The sequence below is a fragment of the Eptesicus fuscus genome, chromosome 23 (assembly GCF_027574615.1).
Source record: "Eptesicus fuscus isolate TK198812 chromosome 23, DD_ASM_mEF_20220401, whole genome shotgun sequence".
In the NCBI taxonomy this organism is placed as follows: Eukaryota; Metazoa; Chordata; class Mammalia; order Chiroptera; family Vespertilionidae; genus Eptesicus; species Eptesicus fuscus.
Genome location: NC_072495.1, coordinates 3393638 through 3413558, shown reverse-complemented (window position 1 = coordinate 3413558; position 19921 = coordinate 3393638). Strand labels below are relative to the sequence as shown.

General features: G+C 45.6%; 2 protein-coding genes across 4 annotated transcripts in view; one reads left to right on the top strand and one right to left on the bottom strand.

Annotated features, from left to right (window-relative positions):
* The first annotated feature begins 4721 nt into the window (after window positions 1-4721).
* On the top strand, window positions 4722-9040 carry C23H12orf76 (chromosome 23 C12orf76 homolog). Its single transcript, XM_054712548.1, has 2 exons — window positions 4722-4877; window positions 7796-9040. The coding sequence occupies exons 1-2, from the start codon at window positions 4745-4747 to the stop codon at window positions 7879-7881; spliced, it is 219 nt and encodes a 72-aa protein (XP_054568523.1). The 5' UTR covers window positions 4722-4744; the 3' UTR covers window positions 7882-9040.
* A 2512-nt stretch (window positions 9041-11552) lies between these two features.
* Window positions 11553-19921, bottom strand: part of ANKRD13A (ankyrin repeat domain 13A) — a 35921-nt gene continuing 27552 nt past the window's right edge. For all 3 annotated transcript variants that reach the window (XM_054712498.1, XM_008142802.3, XM_054712499.1), the window contains 5 exons: window positions 19438-19595; window positions 18719-18826; window positions 16932-17092; window positions 14993-15060; window positions 11553-13514 (listed from right to left, as the gene is read on the bottom strand). In XM_054712498.1, the coding sequence (XP_054568473.1) occupies window positions 13319-13514; window positions 14993-15060; window positions 16932-17092; window positions 18719-18826; window positions 19438-19595 (691 nt within the window). In that variant the 3' untranslated portion in view covers window positions 11553-13318. The remainder of the gene's footprint in view (window positions 13515-14992; window positions 15061-16931; window positions 17093-18718; window positions 18827-19437; window positions 19596-19921) is intronic.

The window sequence follows — 19921 nt, the reverse complement described above, 5'->3', positions numbered from 1 at the left end:
AAGCAAAACGTAAGACAAACAGCAAAAAGACTCGGATCATGGTGGCTCAAAAATTAGAAATGATCCAGAATACTTTTAACAAGGACATATAGGATCTGACTGCCTCCCATTTACCTGCCTTTTTAAAATATATAATTCGACCTTACATGCCATCTAAGGTTATGGTCTCACCCCATCCCCAGTGGTCCACCTGTTCAGCAAGACATGCTGACACTGAGACATCCTAAGAATGAGCCTTCCTAGCAACGTGGGATTTCATTATCCAACCAAAAGGTTGGTCATCAATGCATCCTTTGGATCGATTTATGACCAAAAGGGGGATGTGTGAACGAAAGGAGCCACATGCTAACCTGACAAGCTCAGGGGAGGCCTGCGTGGCAGTCTTGCAAACTCAGAGACCTGAAATAACCACAAAGGATGGTTTGAAAATTAAATATTTAACTACAAACAGGTTATAGTGGGTAGTCATGTCCTAGTCCGATATCTTCCCTGACAAAGATCAACTTAGATCTTCTTTACTGAGTCCATTTGCCTTTTTGCCTCTAAGATAACATATCTGTGAGATGTCTATGAGATGTCTGGGTAACTTGTAACTTCCTTTTTACCCCGGACCCCTCAGGGCACAACAAATGGCACCGGGACATTCCCTCATTGTTATTGTTATCAAGTTAATTGTCAACTGTTAATTACGTTAAAGTAGCCTGTATCTATCTCTGTAAGAGAAGCACATGTCCATCATTTCACTTTTCACCCTATCCCAGAGGTCCCTCGCTTTGCTTTGTCTCACCTCCCTAATCTATCACCAATGGATTTCATGTAACTCACCTACGTCCCTTTCCTTTGATTTCAATGTATAAATATAGATGTAACCCTGCATTCTCCGGAGCATTATCTCAATTCATTGAGGTTCTGCTTCCCGGCATATGTCGACAGTTTGGCTCAAATAAACTCACAAAATTCTTTGCAGGTTTCAATGTTTTTTTTTCGTTAACAGTACAATACCGTCCATGCAGTCACATAGAATGGCTGAGTAATATTCCATTGTACGTATGCACCACAGCTTTAAAAACATCCACTCCTCTGGATGGCCGCCTGAGCTGCTTCCATAGCTTGGCTGCTGTAAACAACACTATGAACGTAAGTATGCATAACATTCTTTTAAATAAGTGTTTTGAGTTTCTTCAGATATATTCCAAGAAGTGAAATCACTGGGTCATAAAGCAGTTCCATTTTAATTTTTTGAGGAAACTCCATACTGTTCCCCACAGTGGCTGCACCAGTCTGTGTTCCCACCAGCAGTGCATGAGGGCTCCCCTTTCTCCACATCCTCGTCAGCACTTGTCATTTGTTGGTTTATTGATGGTAGCCATTCTGACAGGTGTGAGGTGATATCTCATTGCGGTTTTCATTTGCATTTCTCAGATAATTAGTGTAACTGAGCATCTTTTCATAAGTCTATTGTCCATCTGTATGTCCTCTTTGGGAAAATGTCTATTCAAGTCCTTTGCCATTTATTTATTTATGTAAGAGAACATTTATTGGGCAAATTATAGAGGTAGAAAAAGTAATTCCTAGAAGAAATGGGCTCAGGAAACCAGTTATAGAGCTAAAGGGAGGGCCTTTGGAGCTTGGGAGTGAAGGAGCTCAGGGTACATGCCTGGGCGGGAGGAGAGGGGGGAGGGGAAGAGCACAGAAAGGCACGCGTGTGCTCCTGAGGTGAGACCTTTGCCCATTTTTAAATTGGATAGTTTGTTTTTTTGGTGTTGAGTTGTATGTGTTCTTTATAAAATTTGAATATTAACCCCTTAACAGATGTATCATTGGCGAATATCTCCTATTTTTTTTATATTTTATTTGATTTTTTTTTTACAGAGAGGAAGGGAGAGGGATAGAGAGTTAGAAACATCAATGAGAGAGAAACATTGATCAGCTGCCTCCTGCACACACACACACACACACCCCCCCACTGGGGATGTGCCCGCAACCAAGGTACATGCCCTTGATGGGAATTGAACCTGGGACCCTTCAGTCCACAGGCCTGACGCTCTATCCACTGAGCCAAACCGGTTAGGGCACGAATATCTCCTATTAAGTGGGTTGTCTTTTCATTTTGTTGATGGTTTCCTTTGCTATGCATTTTTGTTCCCCTTGCCCAAGGAGATGTATCAGAAAAAAATATATTACTGAGAGAGGTAGATGTCAGAGAGTTTACTGCCTGTTTTCCTTTAGGGGTTTTATGGTTTGAAGTCTTAGATTTAAGTTTTCACCCCATTTTGCGTGTATTCTTGTATACCGTGTAAGAAGGTGGTCAGGTTTCTGTTTGTATCTATCTGTCCAATTTTCCAGATGGATGTTGGTGGAATCTTTAGGGTTCTTAGGTACGGTGTCATGTCATCTGCCTGACAGAACAGACTTTAAATTCCAGTTAACTCTTTACAGACTCTTAACCTCTTTGACCCCGTGCCCCGTGGGTTGTCATGCAAATTAAGCACGGGAATATTGAGCAGAGAAAGCACTCAGTAAAGGCAAGTATTATTCATTTACTAATTATCTAACGAGTGTCTCCTAGGTGCCAGACATTGTGCCAAGAAGACAAAATAAGACTGGTTCCTGCCCCAAGAGGCACCCAGAGCAGTGGAGGAGACAAGCTAGAGCCTGAGAGTGGCGTGTGCCAGGTAGAAAAAGGGCATGGAAACCTGGTGGGAAGCTGGCAGAAGAGTTTCTTCAGGGTCACCTATGGTGTCAGTGGGCACCTGACCGAGAAGAGTCTCAAAAGACTGGGGATGTGGCCAGGAGGAAGAGGGCACAACACAGGTGAAGACAGAGCAGTGTGAACTATCCAGGTGTGTGCCAAGGACTCAGATGTTAAATATGCCTTGGCATGGAGTGTTCAGAGGGGGAGACCTCAACCAAAGGCTTGGCCTGGCGCCAGTACTGATAACTTCGTCCGGGGAAGGTTTATGGCCTCTCTGGAATGGGAGTAGTCTTATTTTTCTTATTATTTAAGCAAGGCACGCAGGAGGGCAGGAGTTTAATCTTGGAGTGCCATTCATTCATTCATTCATTCATTCATTCAATGAACATTTCTTTGAGCATCTACTATGTGCCAGTCAGGAGTTGGACATAAAGCAGTGAATGGGCAAAATTCCCTGCCTGCAGAGGGCTTACTTTCCAATGGTGAAGACAGACAAAAACAAGATAAATAAAATTATAGTAAATGAGATGGTGATAGGTGCTAAGCAGAAAAAAATAAAGCAGAGAAAGAGGTTAAGAGTTACTGTGTGTGTGTGTGTGTGTGTGTGTGTGTGTGTGTGTGTGTAGTTGTTCAGTCTTAAATAAGGTGGTTAGGGAAGGCCCTAAAAGGAGACATTTGACATTTGCACAAAGACATGAATGAGGTGAAGAGTGAGCCAAGTGTATGTCAGAGGAAAGAGGATCCTTCAAGGCAGAAGGAACAGCAAATGCAGAGGGCCATGGCGACGGTGGGCCTGATGGGTTTAAGGAATATCACTGTGACGGGAGGGAAATGATAGGGGGAGGAGGGTGGGAGGGGATAAGGTTTGAGTAGTAGAGGGTGTGTGTGTGTGTGTGGGGGGGTCGGCTAAGGGTGTAGGACCTTGAAAACCACTAAGATTTGACTTTAAAAAAAAAAGTATTTCAGAGGGAAAGGGAAAGAGAGAAACATCAATGAAGAGAGCACTGATTCACCAACCAGCTGCCTCCTGCACAGGGGACCAAGCCCACATCCCGGGCATGTGCCCTTGATGGGGATCAAACCTGGGGGGTGGGTGGGAGTGAAGCATCTTATATAATAACTGCTGTTTGAAATTTTAACCCTGCTCTTTTGGCTTCTGTAAATGCTTGCTTGCTTAAATAATAAGGAAAGTAAGACTACTCCCATTCCAGAGAGGCCATAAACCTTCCCGGACGAAGTTATCAGTGCTGGCACCAGGCCAACCCTTTGGTTGAGGTCTCAAAGCCCCAGCACATAGGGCTCTTTAAGAACTTGCAAAGGGGACCGGAAAAACCCTTACTTGGGAGACCAAGAGCTAGAAAAAGTATAAATAGGGAAGCTTCCTCCATGTTTCTTTGCCCAGAATTTGAAAGGCATTTTTCTCTGGGGCCGCGCGTAATAATAATAAAGTGTGACTCCATTTCTCTAAGTGTTGCTTGGTTTTTCTGCAATGGGAGTGGGGGGAGAGGGGGGCCTTTTAGTCCGCAGACGGACTCTCTATCCACTGAGCCAAACCAATAAGGGCAAGACTTGAACTTCCACTCTGAGTGAAATGGAGAGCCCCTGGGGAGTTTCCATCAGAGGCAGAACTTGGTCTGACTTCCATTTTAACAGGAGAACACTGCCTCCTGGGGGAAGATCAGAGTAAAAGCAGGGGGTGTGGGTGCAGGTAAAGAGGGAAGCAGGAGCTACCGCAACAATCCAGACAGGAGACGTGGCAGCTTGGAGAAAGTTGGTAGGCGTGAAGGGAAGGAGGAGCAGGATTATTTACTATTATTTGTTTTATCGTGGAAAATTAAAATAAAATAAAATTTAAAAAGCCCTGGCCGGTGTGGATCCGTCGGTTGGGCATCGGCTGCCGGTTCCCTTCCTAGTGGGGGGCGGCTCTGTAGTTACCCTGGCAACGGCACGCGCCGCGCCAGCGGAAGCAGTGACGGCAGGGGGTGCGCGAGCGGAGACAGAGGCGGGGCTTCCGGCGGAAGTGGGCTCTGCAGCTGCAAGCTGGGGAAGATGCTGCGCGCAGTGTGGTGGTGGCTGTGCCTCGGCCTGTGTGGCCTCCTCGTGGGGCGGGCGAAGGCCCCGAGCCCGGTGGAGCCGCTGGAGCAGAGCCGGCCGTACGCGGTGCTGCGGGGGCAGAACCTGGGTGAGCGGCCGCGGGCGGACAGGCGGCGGGGTCGGGCCTGCGCTTCCGCCTCTTGGGGCCCCGGGAGCCTGGCCCGCGCGGGGCGGACGGCGGGGATGTGTGAGGGTTGGGGGCGCAGGTGCGAAGGCCTGGGGAAGAGGGCCCGAGCTTGACCGCTCGGCGCCAGGCCTGGCACACACCAGGCTCTCAGTATGGCGAGTCCGGGGCCCTGGGTCTCCATCTGGGTCCCCTCCTCCCGGGCCGTGTGGGCCCAGGCTGGGCAGCAAGGCGCGTAGAAGTGTACCCCCCACTCCCTCTTCTTTCCTGATGGGGACGACAGTCAGTCATAACGGTGACTGACATTTGTTGCCCATTTCCTGTATGCCGTGCGTTGTGCTCAGCACTTTGTACACGTGATTTCAGCCGTATTTTACAGATAAGAAAAATGAAACTCAGCCGAAACCGGTGTGGCTCGGTGGATAGAGCGTCGGCCTGCGGACTGAGGGGTCCCAGGTTCGATTCCGATCGGGGGCGTGTACCTTGGTTGCGGGCACATCCCCGGTGGGGGGGGGGGGGGTGCAGGAGGCGGCTGGTCGATGTTTCTTTCTCATCGATGTTTCTAACTCTCTATCCCTCTCCCTTCCTCTCTGTGAAAAATCAATAAAATATATTTAAAAAAAAAATGAAACTCAGAGAGATTTGCCCAAGGTAACACAGCTAGACAGCGGTGACGGCCGGGATTAGAACCTCGGCTTTGTGTGAGGGCATCTCTTCCACAAATACATACATCCAAGTGCCTCGGCTATGGAAGGGCGGACCTGGAGCTTAACGCCTGGCAAGCTTCAGAAGAACTTCCTCGTTTGGCCCAAGTCCCTCCTTTCCACTGCGCCTCACTGTACATCTGACGTCTACAAAGTTGCCACATAGTATCATTTCTGGATTATCTTTACATGAACTCATTGTCATATATATTTTTTTAAAATATATTTTATTGATTTTTTTACAGAGAGGAAGAGAGAGGGATAGAGAGTTAGAAACATCGATGAGAGAGAAACATCGATCAGCTGCCTCTTGCACACCCCCTACTGGGGATGTGCCCGCAACCAAGGTACATGCCCTTGACCGGAATCGAACCTGGGACCTTTCGGACCACAGGCCGACGCTCTATCCACTGAGCCAAACCAGTTTTGGCTGTCATATATTTTTAAAAAAATATATTTTAACAATTCAAGAGGGTCAAAACTAGAAAGGCCATGGAGCATCCGGCAGTCTCAGTCAGTCCCTCATTTAAACATTAAGGAAACGGAGGCCCAGAGAGGGTGAGAGATGTCCCAAGGTCACACAGGAAGCTGGTGGCAGGCAAGACTAGAATTAAGGTGTCATCCCCCCACCCCCGCCCCGAATTCTGGTTTCCAGCCCAGTGACCTAGTCCTCCCTCCAGGGAGACCACCTCCAGGAAGGAGTTAGCAGCCTCACGCCCCATCTCTTCTTTGTACCCATCCCCAGCATCGGAAGCTTGAGGTCATGTGACTTATTTATTTATTTTAATATTTTTATTGATTTCAGAGAGGAAGGGAGAGGGTTCTAGAAACATCCATGATGAGAGAGAACCATTGATTGGCTGCCTCCTGCACTCCCCCTGTTGGGGATGGCGCCTGAAACCCGGGCATGTGCCCTTGACCAGAATTGAACCTGGGACCAGGTTCAGTCCACAGTTCCATCCACAGAGCCAAACCATTAGGGCTCATTGTCATGTATTTCCCACTTACTGTGTTGTGTGCCTAGCTAGCTAGTACTGTGCTAAGTGGTTTCCACACATTACCCTGCTTTATGCTTTAGAGCAGGGCTTCTCAATCATGTTGGATTGGATCATTCATTGTTAGGATGGAGGAGTGGAGACGTGCTGTCCTGCACACCGTGAGATGCTTAGCGGCATCCCCAGCCTTTACCCACTAGATGCCAGTAGCACACCCCTCTCCCAGTCCAGACAATCAGAATATCTCCAGACATACTTTTCAACACAAACGTACATTTGCTTGTTAAAAGTAACATCATTTTTAACTCCTCCCACAATTCTGAGAGTCACAATCGGGAGTGCATGTGACTTCTGACAGGTTGCTGGTTACATTAGTTTAAAGCCAGGCCCTTCTAGCTAGTCCTGTACCACAGATCAACTTGAGTTATCAACTGCAGGTCCCATTTCTTACCTGAGCACATTGTAAATTTTAGTTGTGAAATTTCCTTTCAAAAACAGTAGGTTTATGAAGTTAGTAAATTGCTGCTTTGATCAGAAGGCCCTTCTCAAAACTCACATAGACTGAAATACTTTATTCTTTATTGAACTTCTAGTTTTTATAAATGGCTTTAAAAACATTGTTGGGCTCCCTGCTTTTATTCAGATCGTTATTCTTTGCCTACAACCCTTTCTTTAAACTCAGAATAAAATCCATGTTTCCTTCTACATGGAATGGCTGCAGTCTTCCTCTCTAGCTTCATTTCCTGCCTTTCTCCCTTCACTGTTCCCACCTCTGCCACGCGTGCCTCCTATTCATTCGCTTTTTGACTTGCTCTGGCCTCAACGGCCTTCATTTGCTGATCTTGGGGCCTACAGTGATCTCCCTGCAAATCTTCATACGGCCAGGACCTTCCTTTCATTATAGTCTCAGCTCACGTGTCCCCACTCAGATGCGCCGCCGCCCCCCCCCCCCCCCCCCCCCGTCACATTAGTTTCCTTCACTGCAGCTCTTCAGGCTGTGAATGCTCTTGTTCACATTCTCTCCCCCAACACTGGAGACTCCAGAGAGGGTCAGCTCAAGGCTGTTTCCCCCCACCTGGCCCAGTGCCTGGTACTGAATGGCATTCGGTCCATCGTCGCCAATGAATGATGACTTACAGAACCTGGAACCGCCATTAGGAGGTAACTTGTATTCCTTTTGCAGTGTTGATGGGAACCATTTTCAGCATCCTGCTGGTGACCATGATCCTTATGGCATTTTGTGTCTACAAACCCATTCGGCGTCGATGACAGCTGAGCAAGCGCTTCCAGGAGTGTTTGGGAACAGAAGAAGTTGTGTTGCACACGGGTCAGTGGAGAAGTTGGAATCCGAACTTCATGCTTGGAAATGACCTTTGGTCTGGACAATTGGTAAATGCTGACTTAGGAAAAACATGTAGCAGTTTTTTTGTAACACTGTAATGCAAATAACTGGCCACTGAGTCTGCTTCTAGTATTTCCTTTTACATGTGGCTACACTTGTTAAAAGTAAGACCTAAAGCTCAGCGTAAAGTTCTGTGTGAAAATGGAGTGCTCATGGGAAAGGAAACACGGTAACCTTGCGAGTGATTGGAAGGACTAATCATTAATGTCTGAAAAGATTAAGAAGACTTAACGTGTAGACAGACATTCAGTACTTAAGAACCACTTGGTGACAATAGGTTAAGAATCACAAACGTTTGTAATTGCAGAGTTGGCTTAGAGTACTCTGGTTGCAAAGCAGTGTCCCCTGTGGGGAGCTTGGGCCGTCATTCCTCATGCAGCATCGGCTCTGCACCCCCCTGAAGTCAGGGTCACAGCAGGTAGGCTATGATCATGTGTACGCTTGGGCTGGCAGGCTCTGGGGTTGGACTGAAAATGTTTCTAGGTGACCCATCTGAAAAAGAACTACCTGCTCAAACGTGCGGATCTCCCTGGTACTGCACTGACGTCTTCCCAGCCCTTGGCCTGAAGCTTGTGGCAGCTTTTCAGATTTGGAATCTGAGAGACTTAGCAGGAACTCTCTTTTCGGCCCTGGGTGGGAAGGCCTCCCTCACTGTACTAGGCAGACTGGCGAGTGGGTATGTGTTTACACACATTCCAGCTTTGGAAATGCTGCTGCTTGTTTGCACTGTTGGTGAACTGGACTTCCCCCTATTGAAGTGATACTTTTGTACTTACAATGTGGTCATCCCTCAGTATTTATTTTATTTTAAAGGTGCTAAGTTGAATTGTGTTGTTAAATTGAAATGCGTATCTTGTGCTCCTAATTTTTTCTTAAAACCCGCACTTAATGTGAAATAACTGATGTGGGATCCTGTAACTCTTTGACTTAAGGATTTTTGTTTGTAACCTTAACAATGAGGCATTCAAATGTTAACTGTTCTGTGCTTTTCAGCAAATGTCAATTAAAATTAAAGTAAAATCTTACATCCTGTTTTACTCCTAATTATGTTCCAAGCATTTAAAATGCAGGTGTGTTTGAATCAAATCTCTTAAGGAAGCACCGTGAAGTGGAATTTTAAATTCATATGTTAAATAATACTATTTCCCCAAGGTAAGGCATCATTTCTGAAAACGGAGCCAGGATTAATCCCTCAGGCTGGCCAGGGGTCTGGAGACCTGGATTCTTGTCCTAGCTCCGGTCACAAACAACCTAAACTTCCTCAGAGCCTCAGCTTCTCATCTTTGAAATGGTGACATACACACTTTCTCTTAAATACTGTATAGATGAAATGATGTGAAAACTCACTCAAATGAAGGTGGGATCACTAGTTACCTGTCCCATAGAAATCTGTTACTGGCTGGAAGGAGGTGTGGGTGGGATGCCAAGACTGGCATCGACAGGGTTAAGTCCACCTCATCTGGAACACCACATTTTGATAGGCTGCCAAAAAATTTATTGCCAATTTTAGGATTTTATTTTTTTTTGTTAATCCTAACCTGAAAATATTTTTCCATTGATTTTTAGGGAGAGGAGGAGAGAAAGGGAAACATCGATGTGAGAGAAATACATCAATTGGTTGCCTCCTGCATGAGCCCTGACCAGGGCCCAGGCTGGGAGGAGCCTGCAACCAAGGCACATGCCCTTGACCTGGAATCAAACCGGGGACCCTTCAGTCCACAGGCCAACACTATCCTCTGAGCCAAACTGGCTAGGGCCACTTTTAAGATTTTAAAAGGAAACAGTAAGAACTTGCCAGCCTGCTGTTTGTTCAGTAATCACCAGCCAGTAGTAGGGCCATGTTCATTTTCTGAAAAAACTTTGCAGTAGTTCACGTACAAATCCAAAACCCAGCCTACATCCTCATTCCATGTTACCATCTGTGCAGGATGAGACGTCAAGCTAAAGTAAGAAAATCGTATTTGTAGAAAGAGGCTTATAACAGAGAGACAAGGAAAGATAAAAACTTCAAGTCTGGGGGAGGGAGAGAATTATACTGAAAAGCTTTTTAGAGCAGAGACTGACCAGCTAGTACCTTCAGGTAGAATTCTTTTCCTGACCATTTTAGGGAGCACGGGGACCCTAGACCTCATAAAGTAAACTGTACTCAGAATACCTACCGAGTACCGAAATGGACACATATAACTGACAGCAATCATAAAAATGAGTTACTTTAGCCGAAACCGGTTTGGCTCAGTGGATAAGCGTCGGCCTGCGGACTGAAAGGGCCCAGGTTCGATTCCGGTAAGGGCATGTACCTTGGTTGCGAGCACATCCCCGGTGGAGGGTGTGCAGGAGGCAGCTGGTCGATGTTTCTCTCTCATCGATGTTTCTGGCTTTCTATCCCTCTCCCTTCCTCTCTGTAAAAAATCAATAAAATATATTTTTAAAAAAATGAGTTACTTTAGCAAACACTAATCTTAATTTTCTTTAAAGTTGAGATGAAGACGTGTGCAAGTGCTGCTTGAGATTAGGGGTTCTGGAGTCTTAGAGGACTTTTTCCAGCTGGATCTGTTTTAGATCACACATGGGCCCAGTCGGGTTTTGAACTCCATCACTTACTGTGCTGCAGGCATTTGAAGTTGCCACAGTTCAGCTTGCCTTTGATGTCATCTGTGTTCAGCAGGAAACGGTTAGTTTTTAAATTAAATAATCCATAGGTATTGCATTTCCACCAGAACAGTTTTCTTCCTAGTGCCCCATCTGGCTATTTACTTCCCCAAAAGCAAAGCAGCACTTTCCTTTTTCCAAGGCCTCATTTCTGAAACCATCTTTTACTAGTCATTGCCTTGTTTTAATACCAACATACTTGGTGTAGGATAAGTCTTAAAGCCCTAATTATCAACTGAACTTCTAAGAGCAGCCTCAAAAAGCACTTCAGCTTCAACCTGGCAGGTGTGGCTCTGTTGGAATGTCCTACCCTGCACCGAAAGGTGGCGGGTTCGATTCTGGGTTAGGGCAAATACCCAGGTCTCAGGTTCGACCCCCCATTTGGGGCATGTATGGGAGATGGCCGATGGATGTTTCTCTCTAAAGCAATGAAAAGCATGCCCTTGGGTGAGGATTAAAAAAGAAAAGAAAAAAAAGCCCTTCAACTTCAAAGGAGAGAGCTTCTTCAATCACCTTGGAGAGCTGATGCTGACTTGGCTTTCCTTACTCCACAAGAGCCAGTCCATCTGCAGGCCAGAGGCCCTCATGCGGATCCAGCTGCAGAGGCCTGAGAGCAGCCCCGACACTGGCTTGCCTCTAGTTTCCATTTGAGACAAGGAGCACTGGGCATGTGGACTGTGATTGGTCAGGAAGGCGGGGAGGAGCGTTGGGAGGGCATTCTGATGTTCCAGTGTCACACAAAACAAGCGTGGGTTCATTCAGTGGCTAGAAAAACAGCCTGAGGAGAGAGAGACTCACAGGCTGTCTAGGAGGCTGTGTGAGCACCCGCTAAGGAAGCAGTCTGCATTTTAAGAGAGTGAACACACAAATGAAAGACACTGCAGGCAGGTTGACGAAAAGCTCAGTCCCTTTTTAATTGACTTCCTGGGATAAAGTCAGAGACACTGGGAAGCAGAACAATGGAATGCAAACATAAGAGATTATTTATGGTTCACCTTAGTGAGTAAACGGTGTCGCCTAACTGCAGCCATTCCCAAGATGTGTCCTCACTCAAGGTAAATACTCAGTAAACAAAACGCCAAGGTATGTGTTTGAAACAAAGGTGAGGCTGCGTATGCTGGCCTGGTGTGCGGAGAGGGGAATTTGGTCAGACCATGACAAAGACAGGTGGTTATACTGAATCAAAAGCACATTTCTTTATGGCTAGGAACATTTTACTGGCAATGCTAACTGTATCACAGACTTTAACTGGAACGTAATTCATGTTTCTCTTCCCATCCCAAAAGAAGCCCAACACACAGGAAACTGATGTAAAACAGGAGGATATTATTTACCAGGTCATTTCAGTGCAGCTGTGAGCGTGAATACACAGAGCAGGCCAGAGTGAGGGTACCCTCAGCTGTATGTTCTGTGACGGTTATTTACAGAAGGGTTAGACAAAATAGTTAACTACTAAAGGTATCCAAAAAAGGCCTGAGAAAATCTGGTTAAAATGTATAACCTTGTATTGCTACTGATGGGAATAGTTTTTATATCTTTTAAAAATAATAAAAAGATTCTGTTAAAAAATATATTTATCGAGAAAGATGTTGATTTGAACTCTAAAAAGCAATGTGGAATCATCACTTTCCCTTCTGAATATAGAGCCACTGAGTTCCATTTGTAGCTCCCTTTCTAATCCCACCCCTTCTCCTCTAGCGAGCCGAGGACATGCAGTGGGTGGGGTCTTCCCGGACCTCCACGTGGAAATCCCGCCCGAGGGAAGTGTGGCACACACACGTGTGGTTTGGTTCTATGCTGTCTGGTATTTTGGCCAGCCTGCCCACTGCAAGAACAAAGCTCAGTTCTAGCTGTTCCTTCAGGGCCAGGATTAGCTGCCTTGGATTTAGCCTGGAGGATCCTACGCTCAAAGGAACTGCCTTTACAAGTTCAAATCAGATCCCACAATGAATGAAGTGAGGTGGTTTGAAATTATTAGTAATTTTTAAGGCTAAGGCAACATCCATGGTCATTAGTATATCTTAATTTGATGCAAATAGTTAACCCTAATCTAAAATAGATCCTGTACACATCTCCTCTTTAACTGTAGCTAGGGATGGAGAGAATGGAATAAGGTGGAGATGGAGGAGGAACAGTGATGGTGGCCTAGAAACCCTGTATAAAGGTAAAAATAAAAGAGTAGATCGGCACAGATTATCCATTTCTTTGGTGAACTGTAAAGAATCATAAATTTTCATAAACCACACTCTACAAAGGCTGCTGCTCTCTTATATAAAAGCACCCTGACTCTGCAATAACTTGTTTTGTTATCACTCCTTGGTAAAAATGAACCTACAGATCTGCGGGGATTGGGTTTTTTTGTCTAAAGCTGGTAGTAAAAATGTGACCTGCAAGCCAACATAGCTCATGGAAAGTGACGATGCTTTCCTCCCCTTGGTCTGGAGATGTGGCCTGCCGGTCCCCAGCCCCTTCACCGGGGAGTGTTGTGGATGGACCTGGGGGTCCCTGGTCCTGCACCTCTGCGTAAAGAAGGGGGCAGCTGCCGTCCGCTGTGCACATGCGAGGTGCAGTCAGTCCCTCAGCCCCAGGGCCCTAGTAACGTAGCACCCGCGTGCAGCCCAGAGCTCTGCTTTGCGCAGCTGTGGGCAGAAAGGTCTATTTCTCAGTGAGAGACAGCTGTAAGACCTGCTGGAGCTCCGCCTCCTCCTCCCGGAGCCGGAGCTCCTGCTCCTCCAGCTCTTTGGCAGAGAGCTCCATGGCCAGCTGCAAATCACTATCAAAATGGCTTGTCTCATTCGAGGCACCAGAGTACAGGCCTTCCGAGCTGGTGAGGAGGCTCTCTTGGATGGCCCTGGGTTGGAAAAAGAGGGGGAAAAGAAACAGGGATTATTATTATCATCATGGCAATGGTAGAAACTACATTCTTAACTGCTTACCAAGTGCACACTGTGTGTGTGCATAATGCCATTCGATCCCCCATGACTCTGGGAGCACAGAGGCTATATACAGGTGAGAAGTCTGAGGCTCAGAGAGGTTAAGAAACCTGTCCAGGATCACCCAACTACTAAGTGATGGGGCTAGGAATTAAACTTGGATCTACTTGAAGCAAAACCCAAGTTCTTCAACAGGTTTTCATATGCCCAAAGTTTAGGGAAATGCTTTGTAAAATGAATCTTTCTGGTTTCCTCCATCTACATATATAAAGAGCCAGGGTCCGTAACGTCCAAAACGACCGAAGGCTCAACCAAACACCGGAAGTCAGTCCTACAGTCAGTGCTAGGTTGCTGTGGTGACCCAGCACTGACTGCTGAGAGAGCTGTGAATCAGGCCTGGAGAGAGGCCCGAAGAGAGAGGCAGGGTCTGATCCACAGCCTCCGTGGCAGCTGTTGATCAGCTGTTGCCTCTCTCTCTCTCTCTCCGGGCTTCGCCAGCAGTCGCACCTCTGTTTCTCTTTGGGCCTCCGAGGGGGCTGCTGATCAGCCCCACCTCTCTGATGAAGCCCGGAGATGCTGACTGGCATAGAAACCAACCAATCAGAACCAAATCTGGGTGAACTGTGAGGAGCCAATGGCTGCCTAGGAGGCGGAGCTTTTGATGCTGACTGGCATAGAAACTGACCAATCAGAACCAAACTGACCGGCAGGGGAGGGCAGTTGGGGGCGAGATCTGGCCTGCAGGGGAGGGCAGTTGGGGGTGAGATCAGGCCTGCAAGGGAGGGCAGTTGGGGGCAATCAGGCTGGCAGGGGAGGGCAGTTGGGGGCAAGATCAGGCTGGCAGGGGAGGGCAGTTGGGGGGGTGATCAGGCAGGCAGGCAGGTAAGCAGGAGCCAGCGGTCCCAGATTACGAGAGGGATGTCCGACTGCCGGTTAGTCGGACATCCACCAAGGGATCCCTAATTGGAGAGGGTGCAGGCTGGGCTGAGGGAACCCCCCTTCCATGCACAAATTTCATGCATTGGGCCACTAGTTTAAAAATAAAGGAAGAAAATCTAATAATCTCTGTAGCTCTTCCCCAAAATGCCATTATCTTTAAAATTATATAAAGGTCCCACTGAGGGCATTTAGACCCTGTGTGATCACACATTCTTGGCAGATCAGGCAAATCAGAAAACATTTCCTCGGGGCCTGGCTGCCAATGGCACTGGCTATCACCCACTAGTCAGCAGTGCTATCACCCACTCCTGGAAACTCAGCCACCAAGAGATTACAGCTATTTTAATGAGTAATTGCCACAAGAAGCAGGATGAGAATTAACACTTTATCAGGTCTCTCCCGCCAGGCACAGTGTTGTGTGTACAAAGTGCCTGTGCCAGGAATTAATGTCAGTTACCTCTCATATTGGACATCGTAGACATGTGTCTGGCTGATCCCTCCATTCGAAGCTGGTCCTGAAAGGTCCTAGGAAAAACAAACATGATGGACATGAATATCTCTTAGAAGGAATAGATGTCATACCGATAAGAAAATAAAGCAGCAAGAACAAAATTAAAAATATTTGCATGCCCATTATTCAGAGTACTGTGTGAAAAACTAATAGGGACTTAAGTTATCTCTAAAATGACACCTAAGTGCCAGGTAGTATATGGTACACTACCCTGCTTAACAGCCTTTCATACTTGACAAAAAAATCAGTCTATTAAAAAGTAGCTAACCTTGGGCAAAGTTTAAATGAACAAAGCAGGTAATGCTTTTAGAGCAAGGTTAGAATACATAATTCAATACAGTCATGCACCACATGACAAGGTTTTAGTCAGTAATGGACCGTGTACATGATGGTGGTATACCATATAGCTTAGGAGTGTAGTAGCCTGTACCATCTAGGTTTATGTAAGTGCATTTTATGATGTTTGCACAACGAGGAAATCGTCTAACATTGCATCTCAATGCATCCCCACTGCCCATCGTGAAGCCGTGCCTAACTGAGTCTGTCATCTGTGACTTTGGCCACTCCTTTCTGTAAAACTGTGGTCAAGCAGGTTTATGTAGGCCCCGGAGGAAAACAGAAGCTCACTAATAGAGGGAAAGAAAAGCGGTAATGGACTGACAGTGATGTCCAGGGCTGGATCTTCTCCCAAAGGGCTCTCATAGGGAATCTGCCTGCTCTGAGGTCTGGCCCTTGGCCCAGCAGCCTCAGAAACTGAATGGCTCTATGAATGGGGTCCATGAAGGGGAATAGTGGGGCTCACATTACTCAAGCTCTGAGACTCAAGAATAAAAGCAGAATGTCAAAAACCTGAGCCCTGGGAAGCCACAGGAGGGAGGGGACAGAAGGAGTTGATGACGGGGGAGAACCACATGCCCTGGACTGTCCCAGGCTGGTGAGGCCTGGAGGAAGAATCACATAAGAAAACAAAAGGCAACTGTTCTTAATGCTGGTCTGTCCTGTCCTGAGCTCTACTAGTACTTTCAGTTAGAGGCTCAGAGTTTGGGATTATACCCCTTAAAACAGAATAAAGTATCTGAGTAAAATAAATATTAACAAAGCATCAACCAACACTTTCATCGTTCCCTTACTAAGCAACAAACACGATGATTGGTCTTCCTGGGGAGGAAGTTGAAATTAAAATCCACATACCTTCTTATGACACTACTGACACAGATAATATTCTAGGGAAAATATGGTGTAAACTATTATGAGTTTACTGTTTCAATACTAGAAAATTACATAGCAACCCCAAGAGATATATAACCATTAGCTATACGGGTGACCATGAGGGAAAGGGAAGTCTGTCAGGAGACATCCTGTGAGTGATGCTGACAGGATTATGCAGATTATATGAGATTAGGAGCCCTCGCTCCCCGGGCCCCGCAGCGGCCATGGCCACTGCCGGTCCAGCCCTGCCTCGCCTCCCTCTCTGGGCCCTACAGCAGCCAAGGCCGCTGCAGGTCCGGCCCTGCCTCCCTCTCTGGCCCTTGAAGCAGCCCCGGCCGCTGCTGATCAGGTCCTCCCTCAGTGCAGGCGCACAGAGGCCCCTGCTGCCCTGCCCGAAACGCTGCGTGCGCAACCTTCTCCTGTCCGGTCGACCTGTTATGGCGTCCCGGTTAATTAGCATATTTCTCTATTATACACACACACACACACACACACACACACACACACACACACACACGGAGAGAGAGAGATCTCGTAATAACCTTTGGAAAAGACCAGGTGTGTACAATACAAAACAATTTCTGTAAATACCATAAATGTGCCAAAGTTGTTATGTGAAGAGGCCAGATGGGAGGGTAAAACCTCCCCTGCCCCGCCCTTTATTCTGATAATGCACCTGACTCCTGCTCGATTCCAGTAAGCTCTGCTGGATGGCGAACTGCATGATCTCGTAGTCTTCGTCCTGCAGGTGCATGTTTTTGCCGTTGTCTTGAACATGGTAAGATTCAGGAATTTCAAACACAGACTGATCAACCTCAAAGTCTGTGACCGGGGAAGCTGGAACACAAAGAGTGTATCTGAGTTAGTATATGAATTGTCACTTCACCTTTGTATACACATTTTTAAAATTAAAAAATGATAAGATTAAAATAAAAGTTTGCTAGATGTGAGATTTAAAAATATATGTATTTTTATTAATTTCAGAGAGGAAGGGAGAGGGAGAGAGAAATAGAAACATCAATGATGAGAGAGAATCATTGATTGGCTACCTCTTGCCCACCCCCTACTGGGGATCAAGTCCACAGCCCAGGCATGTGCCCCTGACTGGAATCAAACCCAGGACCCTTCAGTCCTCAGGCCGACGCTTTATTCACTGGGCCAAACCGGCTAGGGCTGTGAGAGAGATTTTGAGGAAAAATCTTGACAGATAAAAGTATTAGAATACTGCCCTGACTGGTTTGGCTCGGTGGGTCCCAGGTCAAGGGCACATGGCCCCTCTTGCGGGCTTGATCCCCAGTGGGGGACGTGCGGGAGGCAGCCTATCAATGATTCTCTCTCATCATTAATGTTTCTATCTCTCTTTCCCTCTCCCTTCCTCTCTGAAGTCAATTAAAATATATATTTTTAAAAAGTATTAGAATACTGCTTTTCTTTTTTTTGCCTTGATTATTTTTTAGTAATAAAATTAATGCAGAGTTATAAAAAAATATAGAAGACTGTAAGATGAAAAGTGAAGACCTCTCTCCCTGAACCCTTTCTCCTATGTCCAAATTCCAGAGGTAACCAGTATTTTACTCATGCGTCCTTTGAGGAATGTGTGTGTACACACAGTCACACCAACGTGCAATGTGTTTTCTTTTTTCTTTTATTATGAAATACAGTGAACATATAAAATAGTGTGTATATATGTAAACATAAAATAAAAATGTAAAACAAACACCTGTGTATCTTTCAACTAGCCTAAGACACAGAACACTATTTTAGCATAATTTTTAAAAACTGAAAAATATTCAATTATATTTCTATATACTAGAATGAGTAACTGCAAAATAAAAATTAAGAAAATAAATCCATTTACAATAGCATCCAAAATATGAATTGACTTGATGGCAAAGGAGGCCGAGGAAATTTGGGGGACGATAGAAATGTTCTCTCACGACTGTGGAGGTGGTTACATTTGTCAAAATGCATTGACCTATCACACTTAGAAATGAGAGCATTTTATTGTATCTACGTTACACCTGAATAAAGTCATTTTAAAGAATATGCTGTTTTTAGCCGAAACTGGTTTGGCTCAGTGGATAGAGCGTCAGTCAGTCTGCGGACTGAAAGGTCCCAGGTTCGATTCCGGTCAAGGGCATGTACATTGGTTGCGGGCACATCCCCGGTGGGGGGTGTGCAGGAGGCAGCTGGTCGATGTTTCTCTCTCATCGATGTTTCTAGCTCTCTATCCCTCTCCCTTTCTCTCTGTGAAAAATCAATAATAATTAAAAAAAAAGAATATGCTGTTTTTAATAAACATTCTCAATTTTTTTCATTGAATTTAAACTAAATCCAAAATTTTCCTGATTTAGTACAGAGAACTACTTTATAAGATACTCCAATTCAAACAGAATAATTAGTATAATGACTAAATGTAAGAATTTTCTTTTTTAAAAATCACAAAACCCCATTTTCTTTTACCTGAATCTGCCTGGGTCCCTTCCACATTTTGAGTTTCTTCAGCAGTGCTACAGCCATTAACATTTCCAAAGGTAATCCGTGCATTTAATACATGAAACAGGGGAATTTCTAACAAAATAAAAGCTTTTATAAATAACTTTACTGAGAATAATAACCATCATTTAATACTTAGCTACGAGTGCTTACTATGCTGGTACCATGCCAAGTACTCTTTATGAGTATGATTTCATTTAATCCTCATAACAACCCTTCCCAATATATAGATATGAAAACTGAGATTCAGAGAGATTAAGCAACTTTTCCTAGATCACAGTAAGTAAATGATTGAGCCAGGGTTCAAGTGTCATGAATGTACAACTATCCAAAATATAAATTCCTCCCAAGTAACATGTATTGTATATGGTATTATGCATACTACTTCAGGCCCTAAGCCTATTTATGTGTCAAAGGATCTTGGTATCAATTGTCTTCCTCAATTAACTATCTAATTTGAAGTTTCACTTAAGGTCTGGTATTGAAACAATGAATGTTTCACATTTTTATGCCTTTTCACGTCAACAAACTGAACTGGTGATTGGGGCATCTCCTAATTTTGCTATGCAAAGTGACCAAGTATCCTGACACTTCTTCAAGCCCAATCAAACTAGAGGCTGTGGCCTCCTCTGTGTCTCCTGTTGCTACTTTTGGTGCAAGTGCTCCCGTGGTTCATTGAACGGTACCTATTTTGACAGGAAATCCAGGTGGGAATTCCAATTTGATGAAATCTCTCAGTCTTGCGAAATGAGCGCTCGTTCTGGCCATCAGGTCAATGATGGGAATGACCTGCTCCACAAGGGAGAGAGGAAAGTCCTCACACATCCACAGTGTGGCTTTGAACCTGCAGGGTTTGACGGAGAAAAGGCTGAGGACATGACCATCAGACAGGGAAACTGAATTCTATGCAGTAGGCTAGACAACAGCAGCCTGCTCACCCTTCGGTCTTCCCAGTTATCTTACATCTCAATTCTGAGCTAGGAGGGCACTACTCCCAATGGGGAATTCAGATCACTCTGAAATCTGGCAATCAGAGCTTTAGCTGACAGCAAGCATGAAGACACTGCTAGCTGGTGGAAACCATTTCATTTCATCAATGGATGCTGTTGGCAGTAAAATAAAGATCCAATCTATACTCTACTTGGGAAGGGCTAATAAGATGGGCTTTTG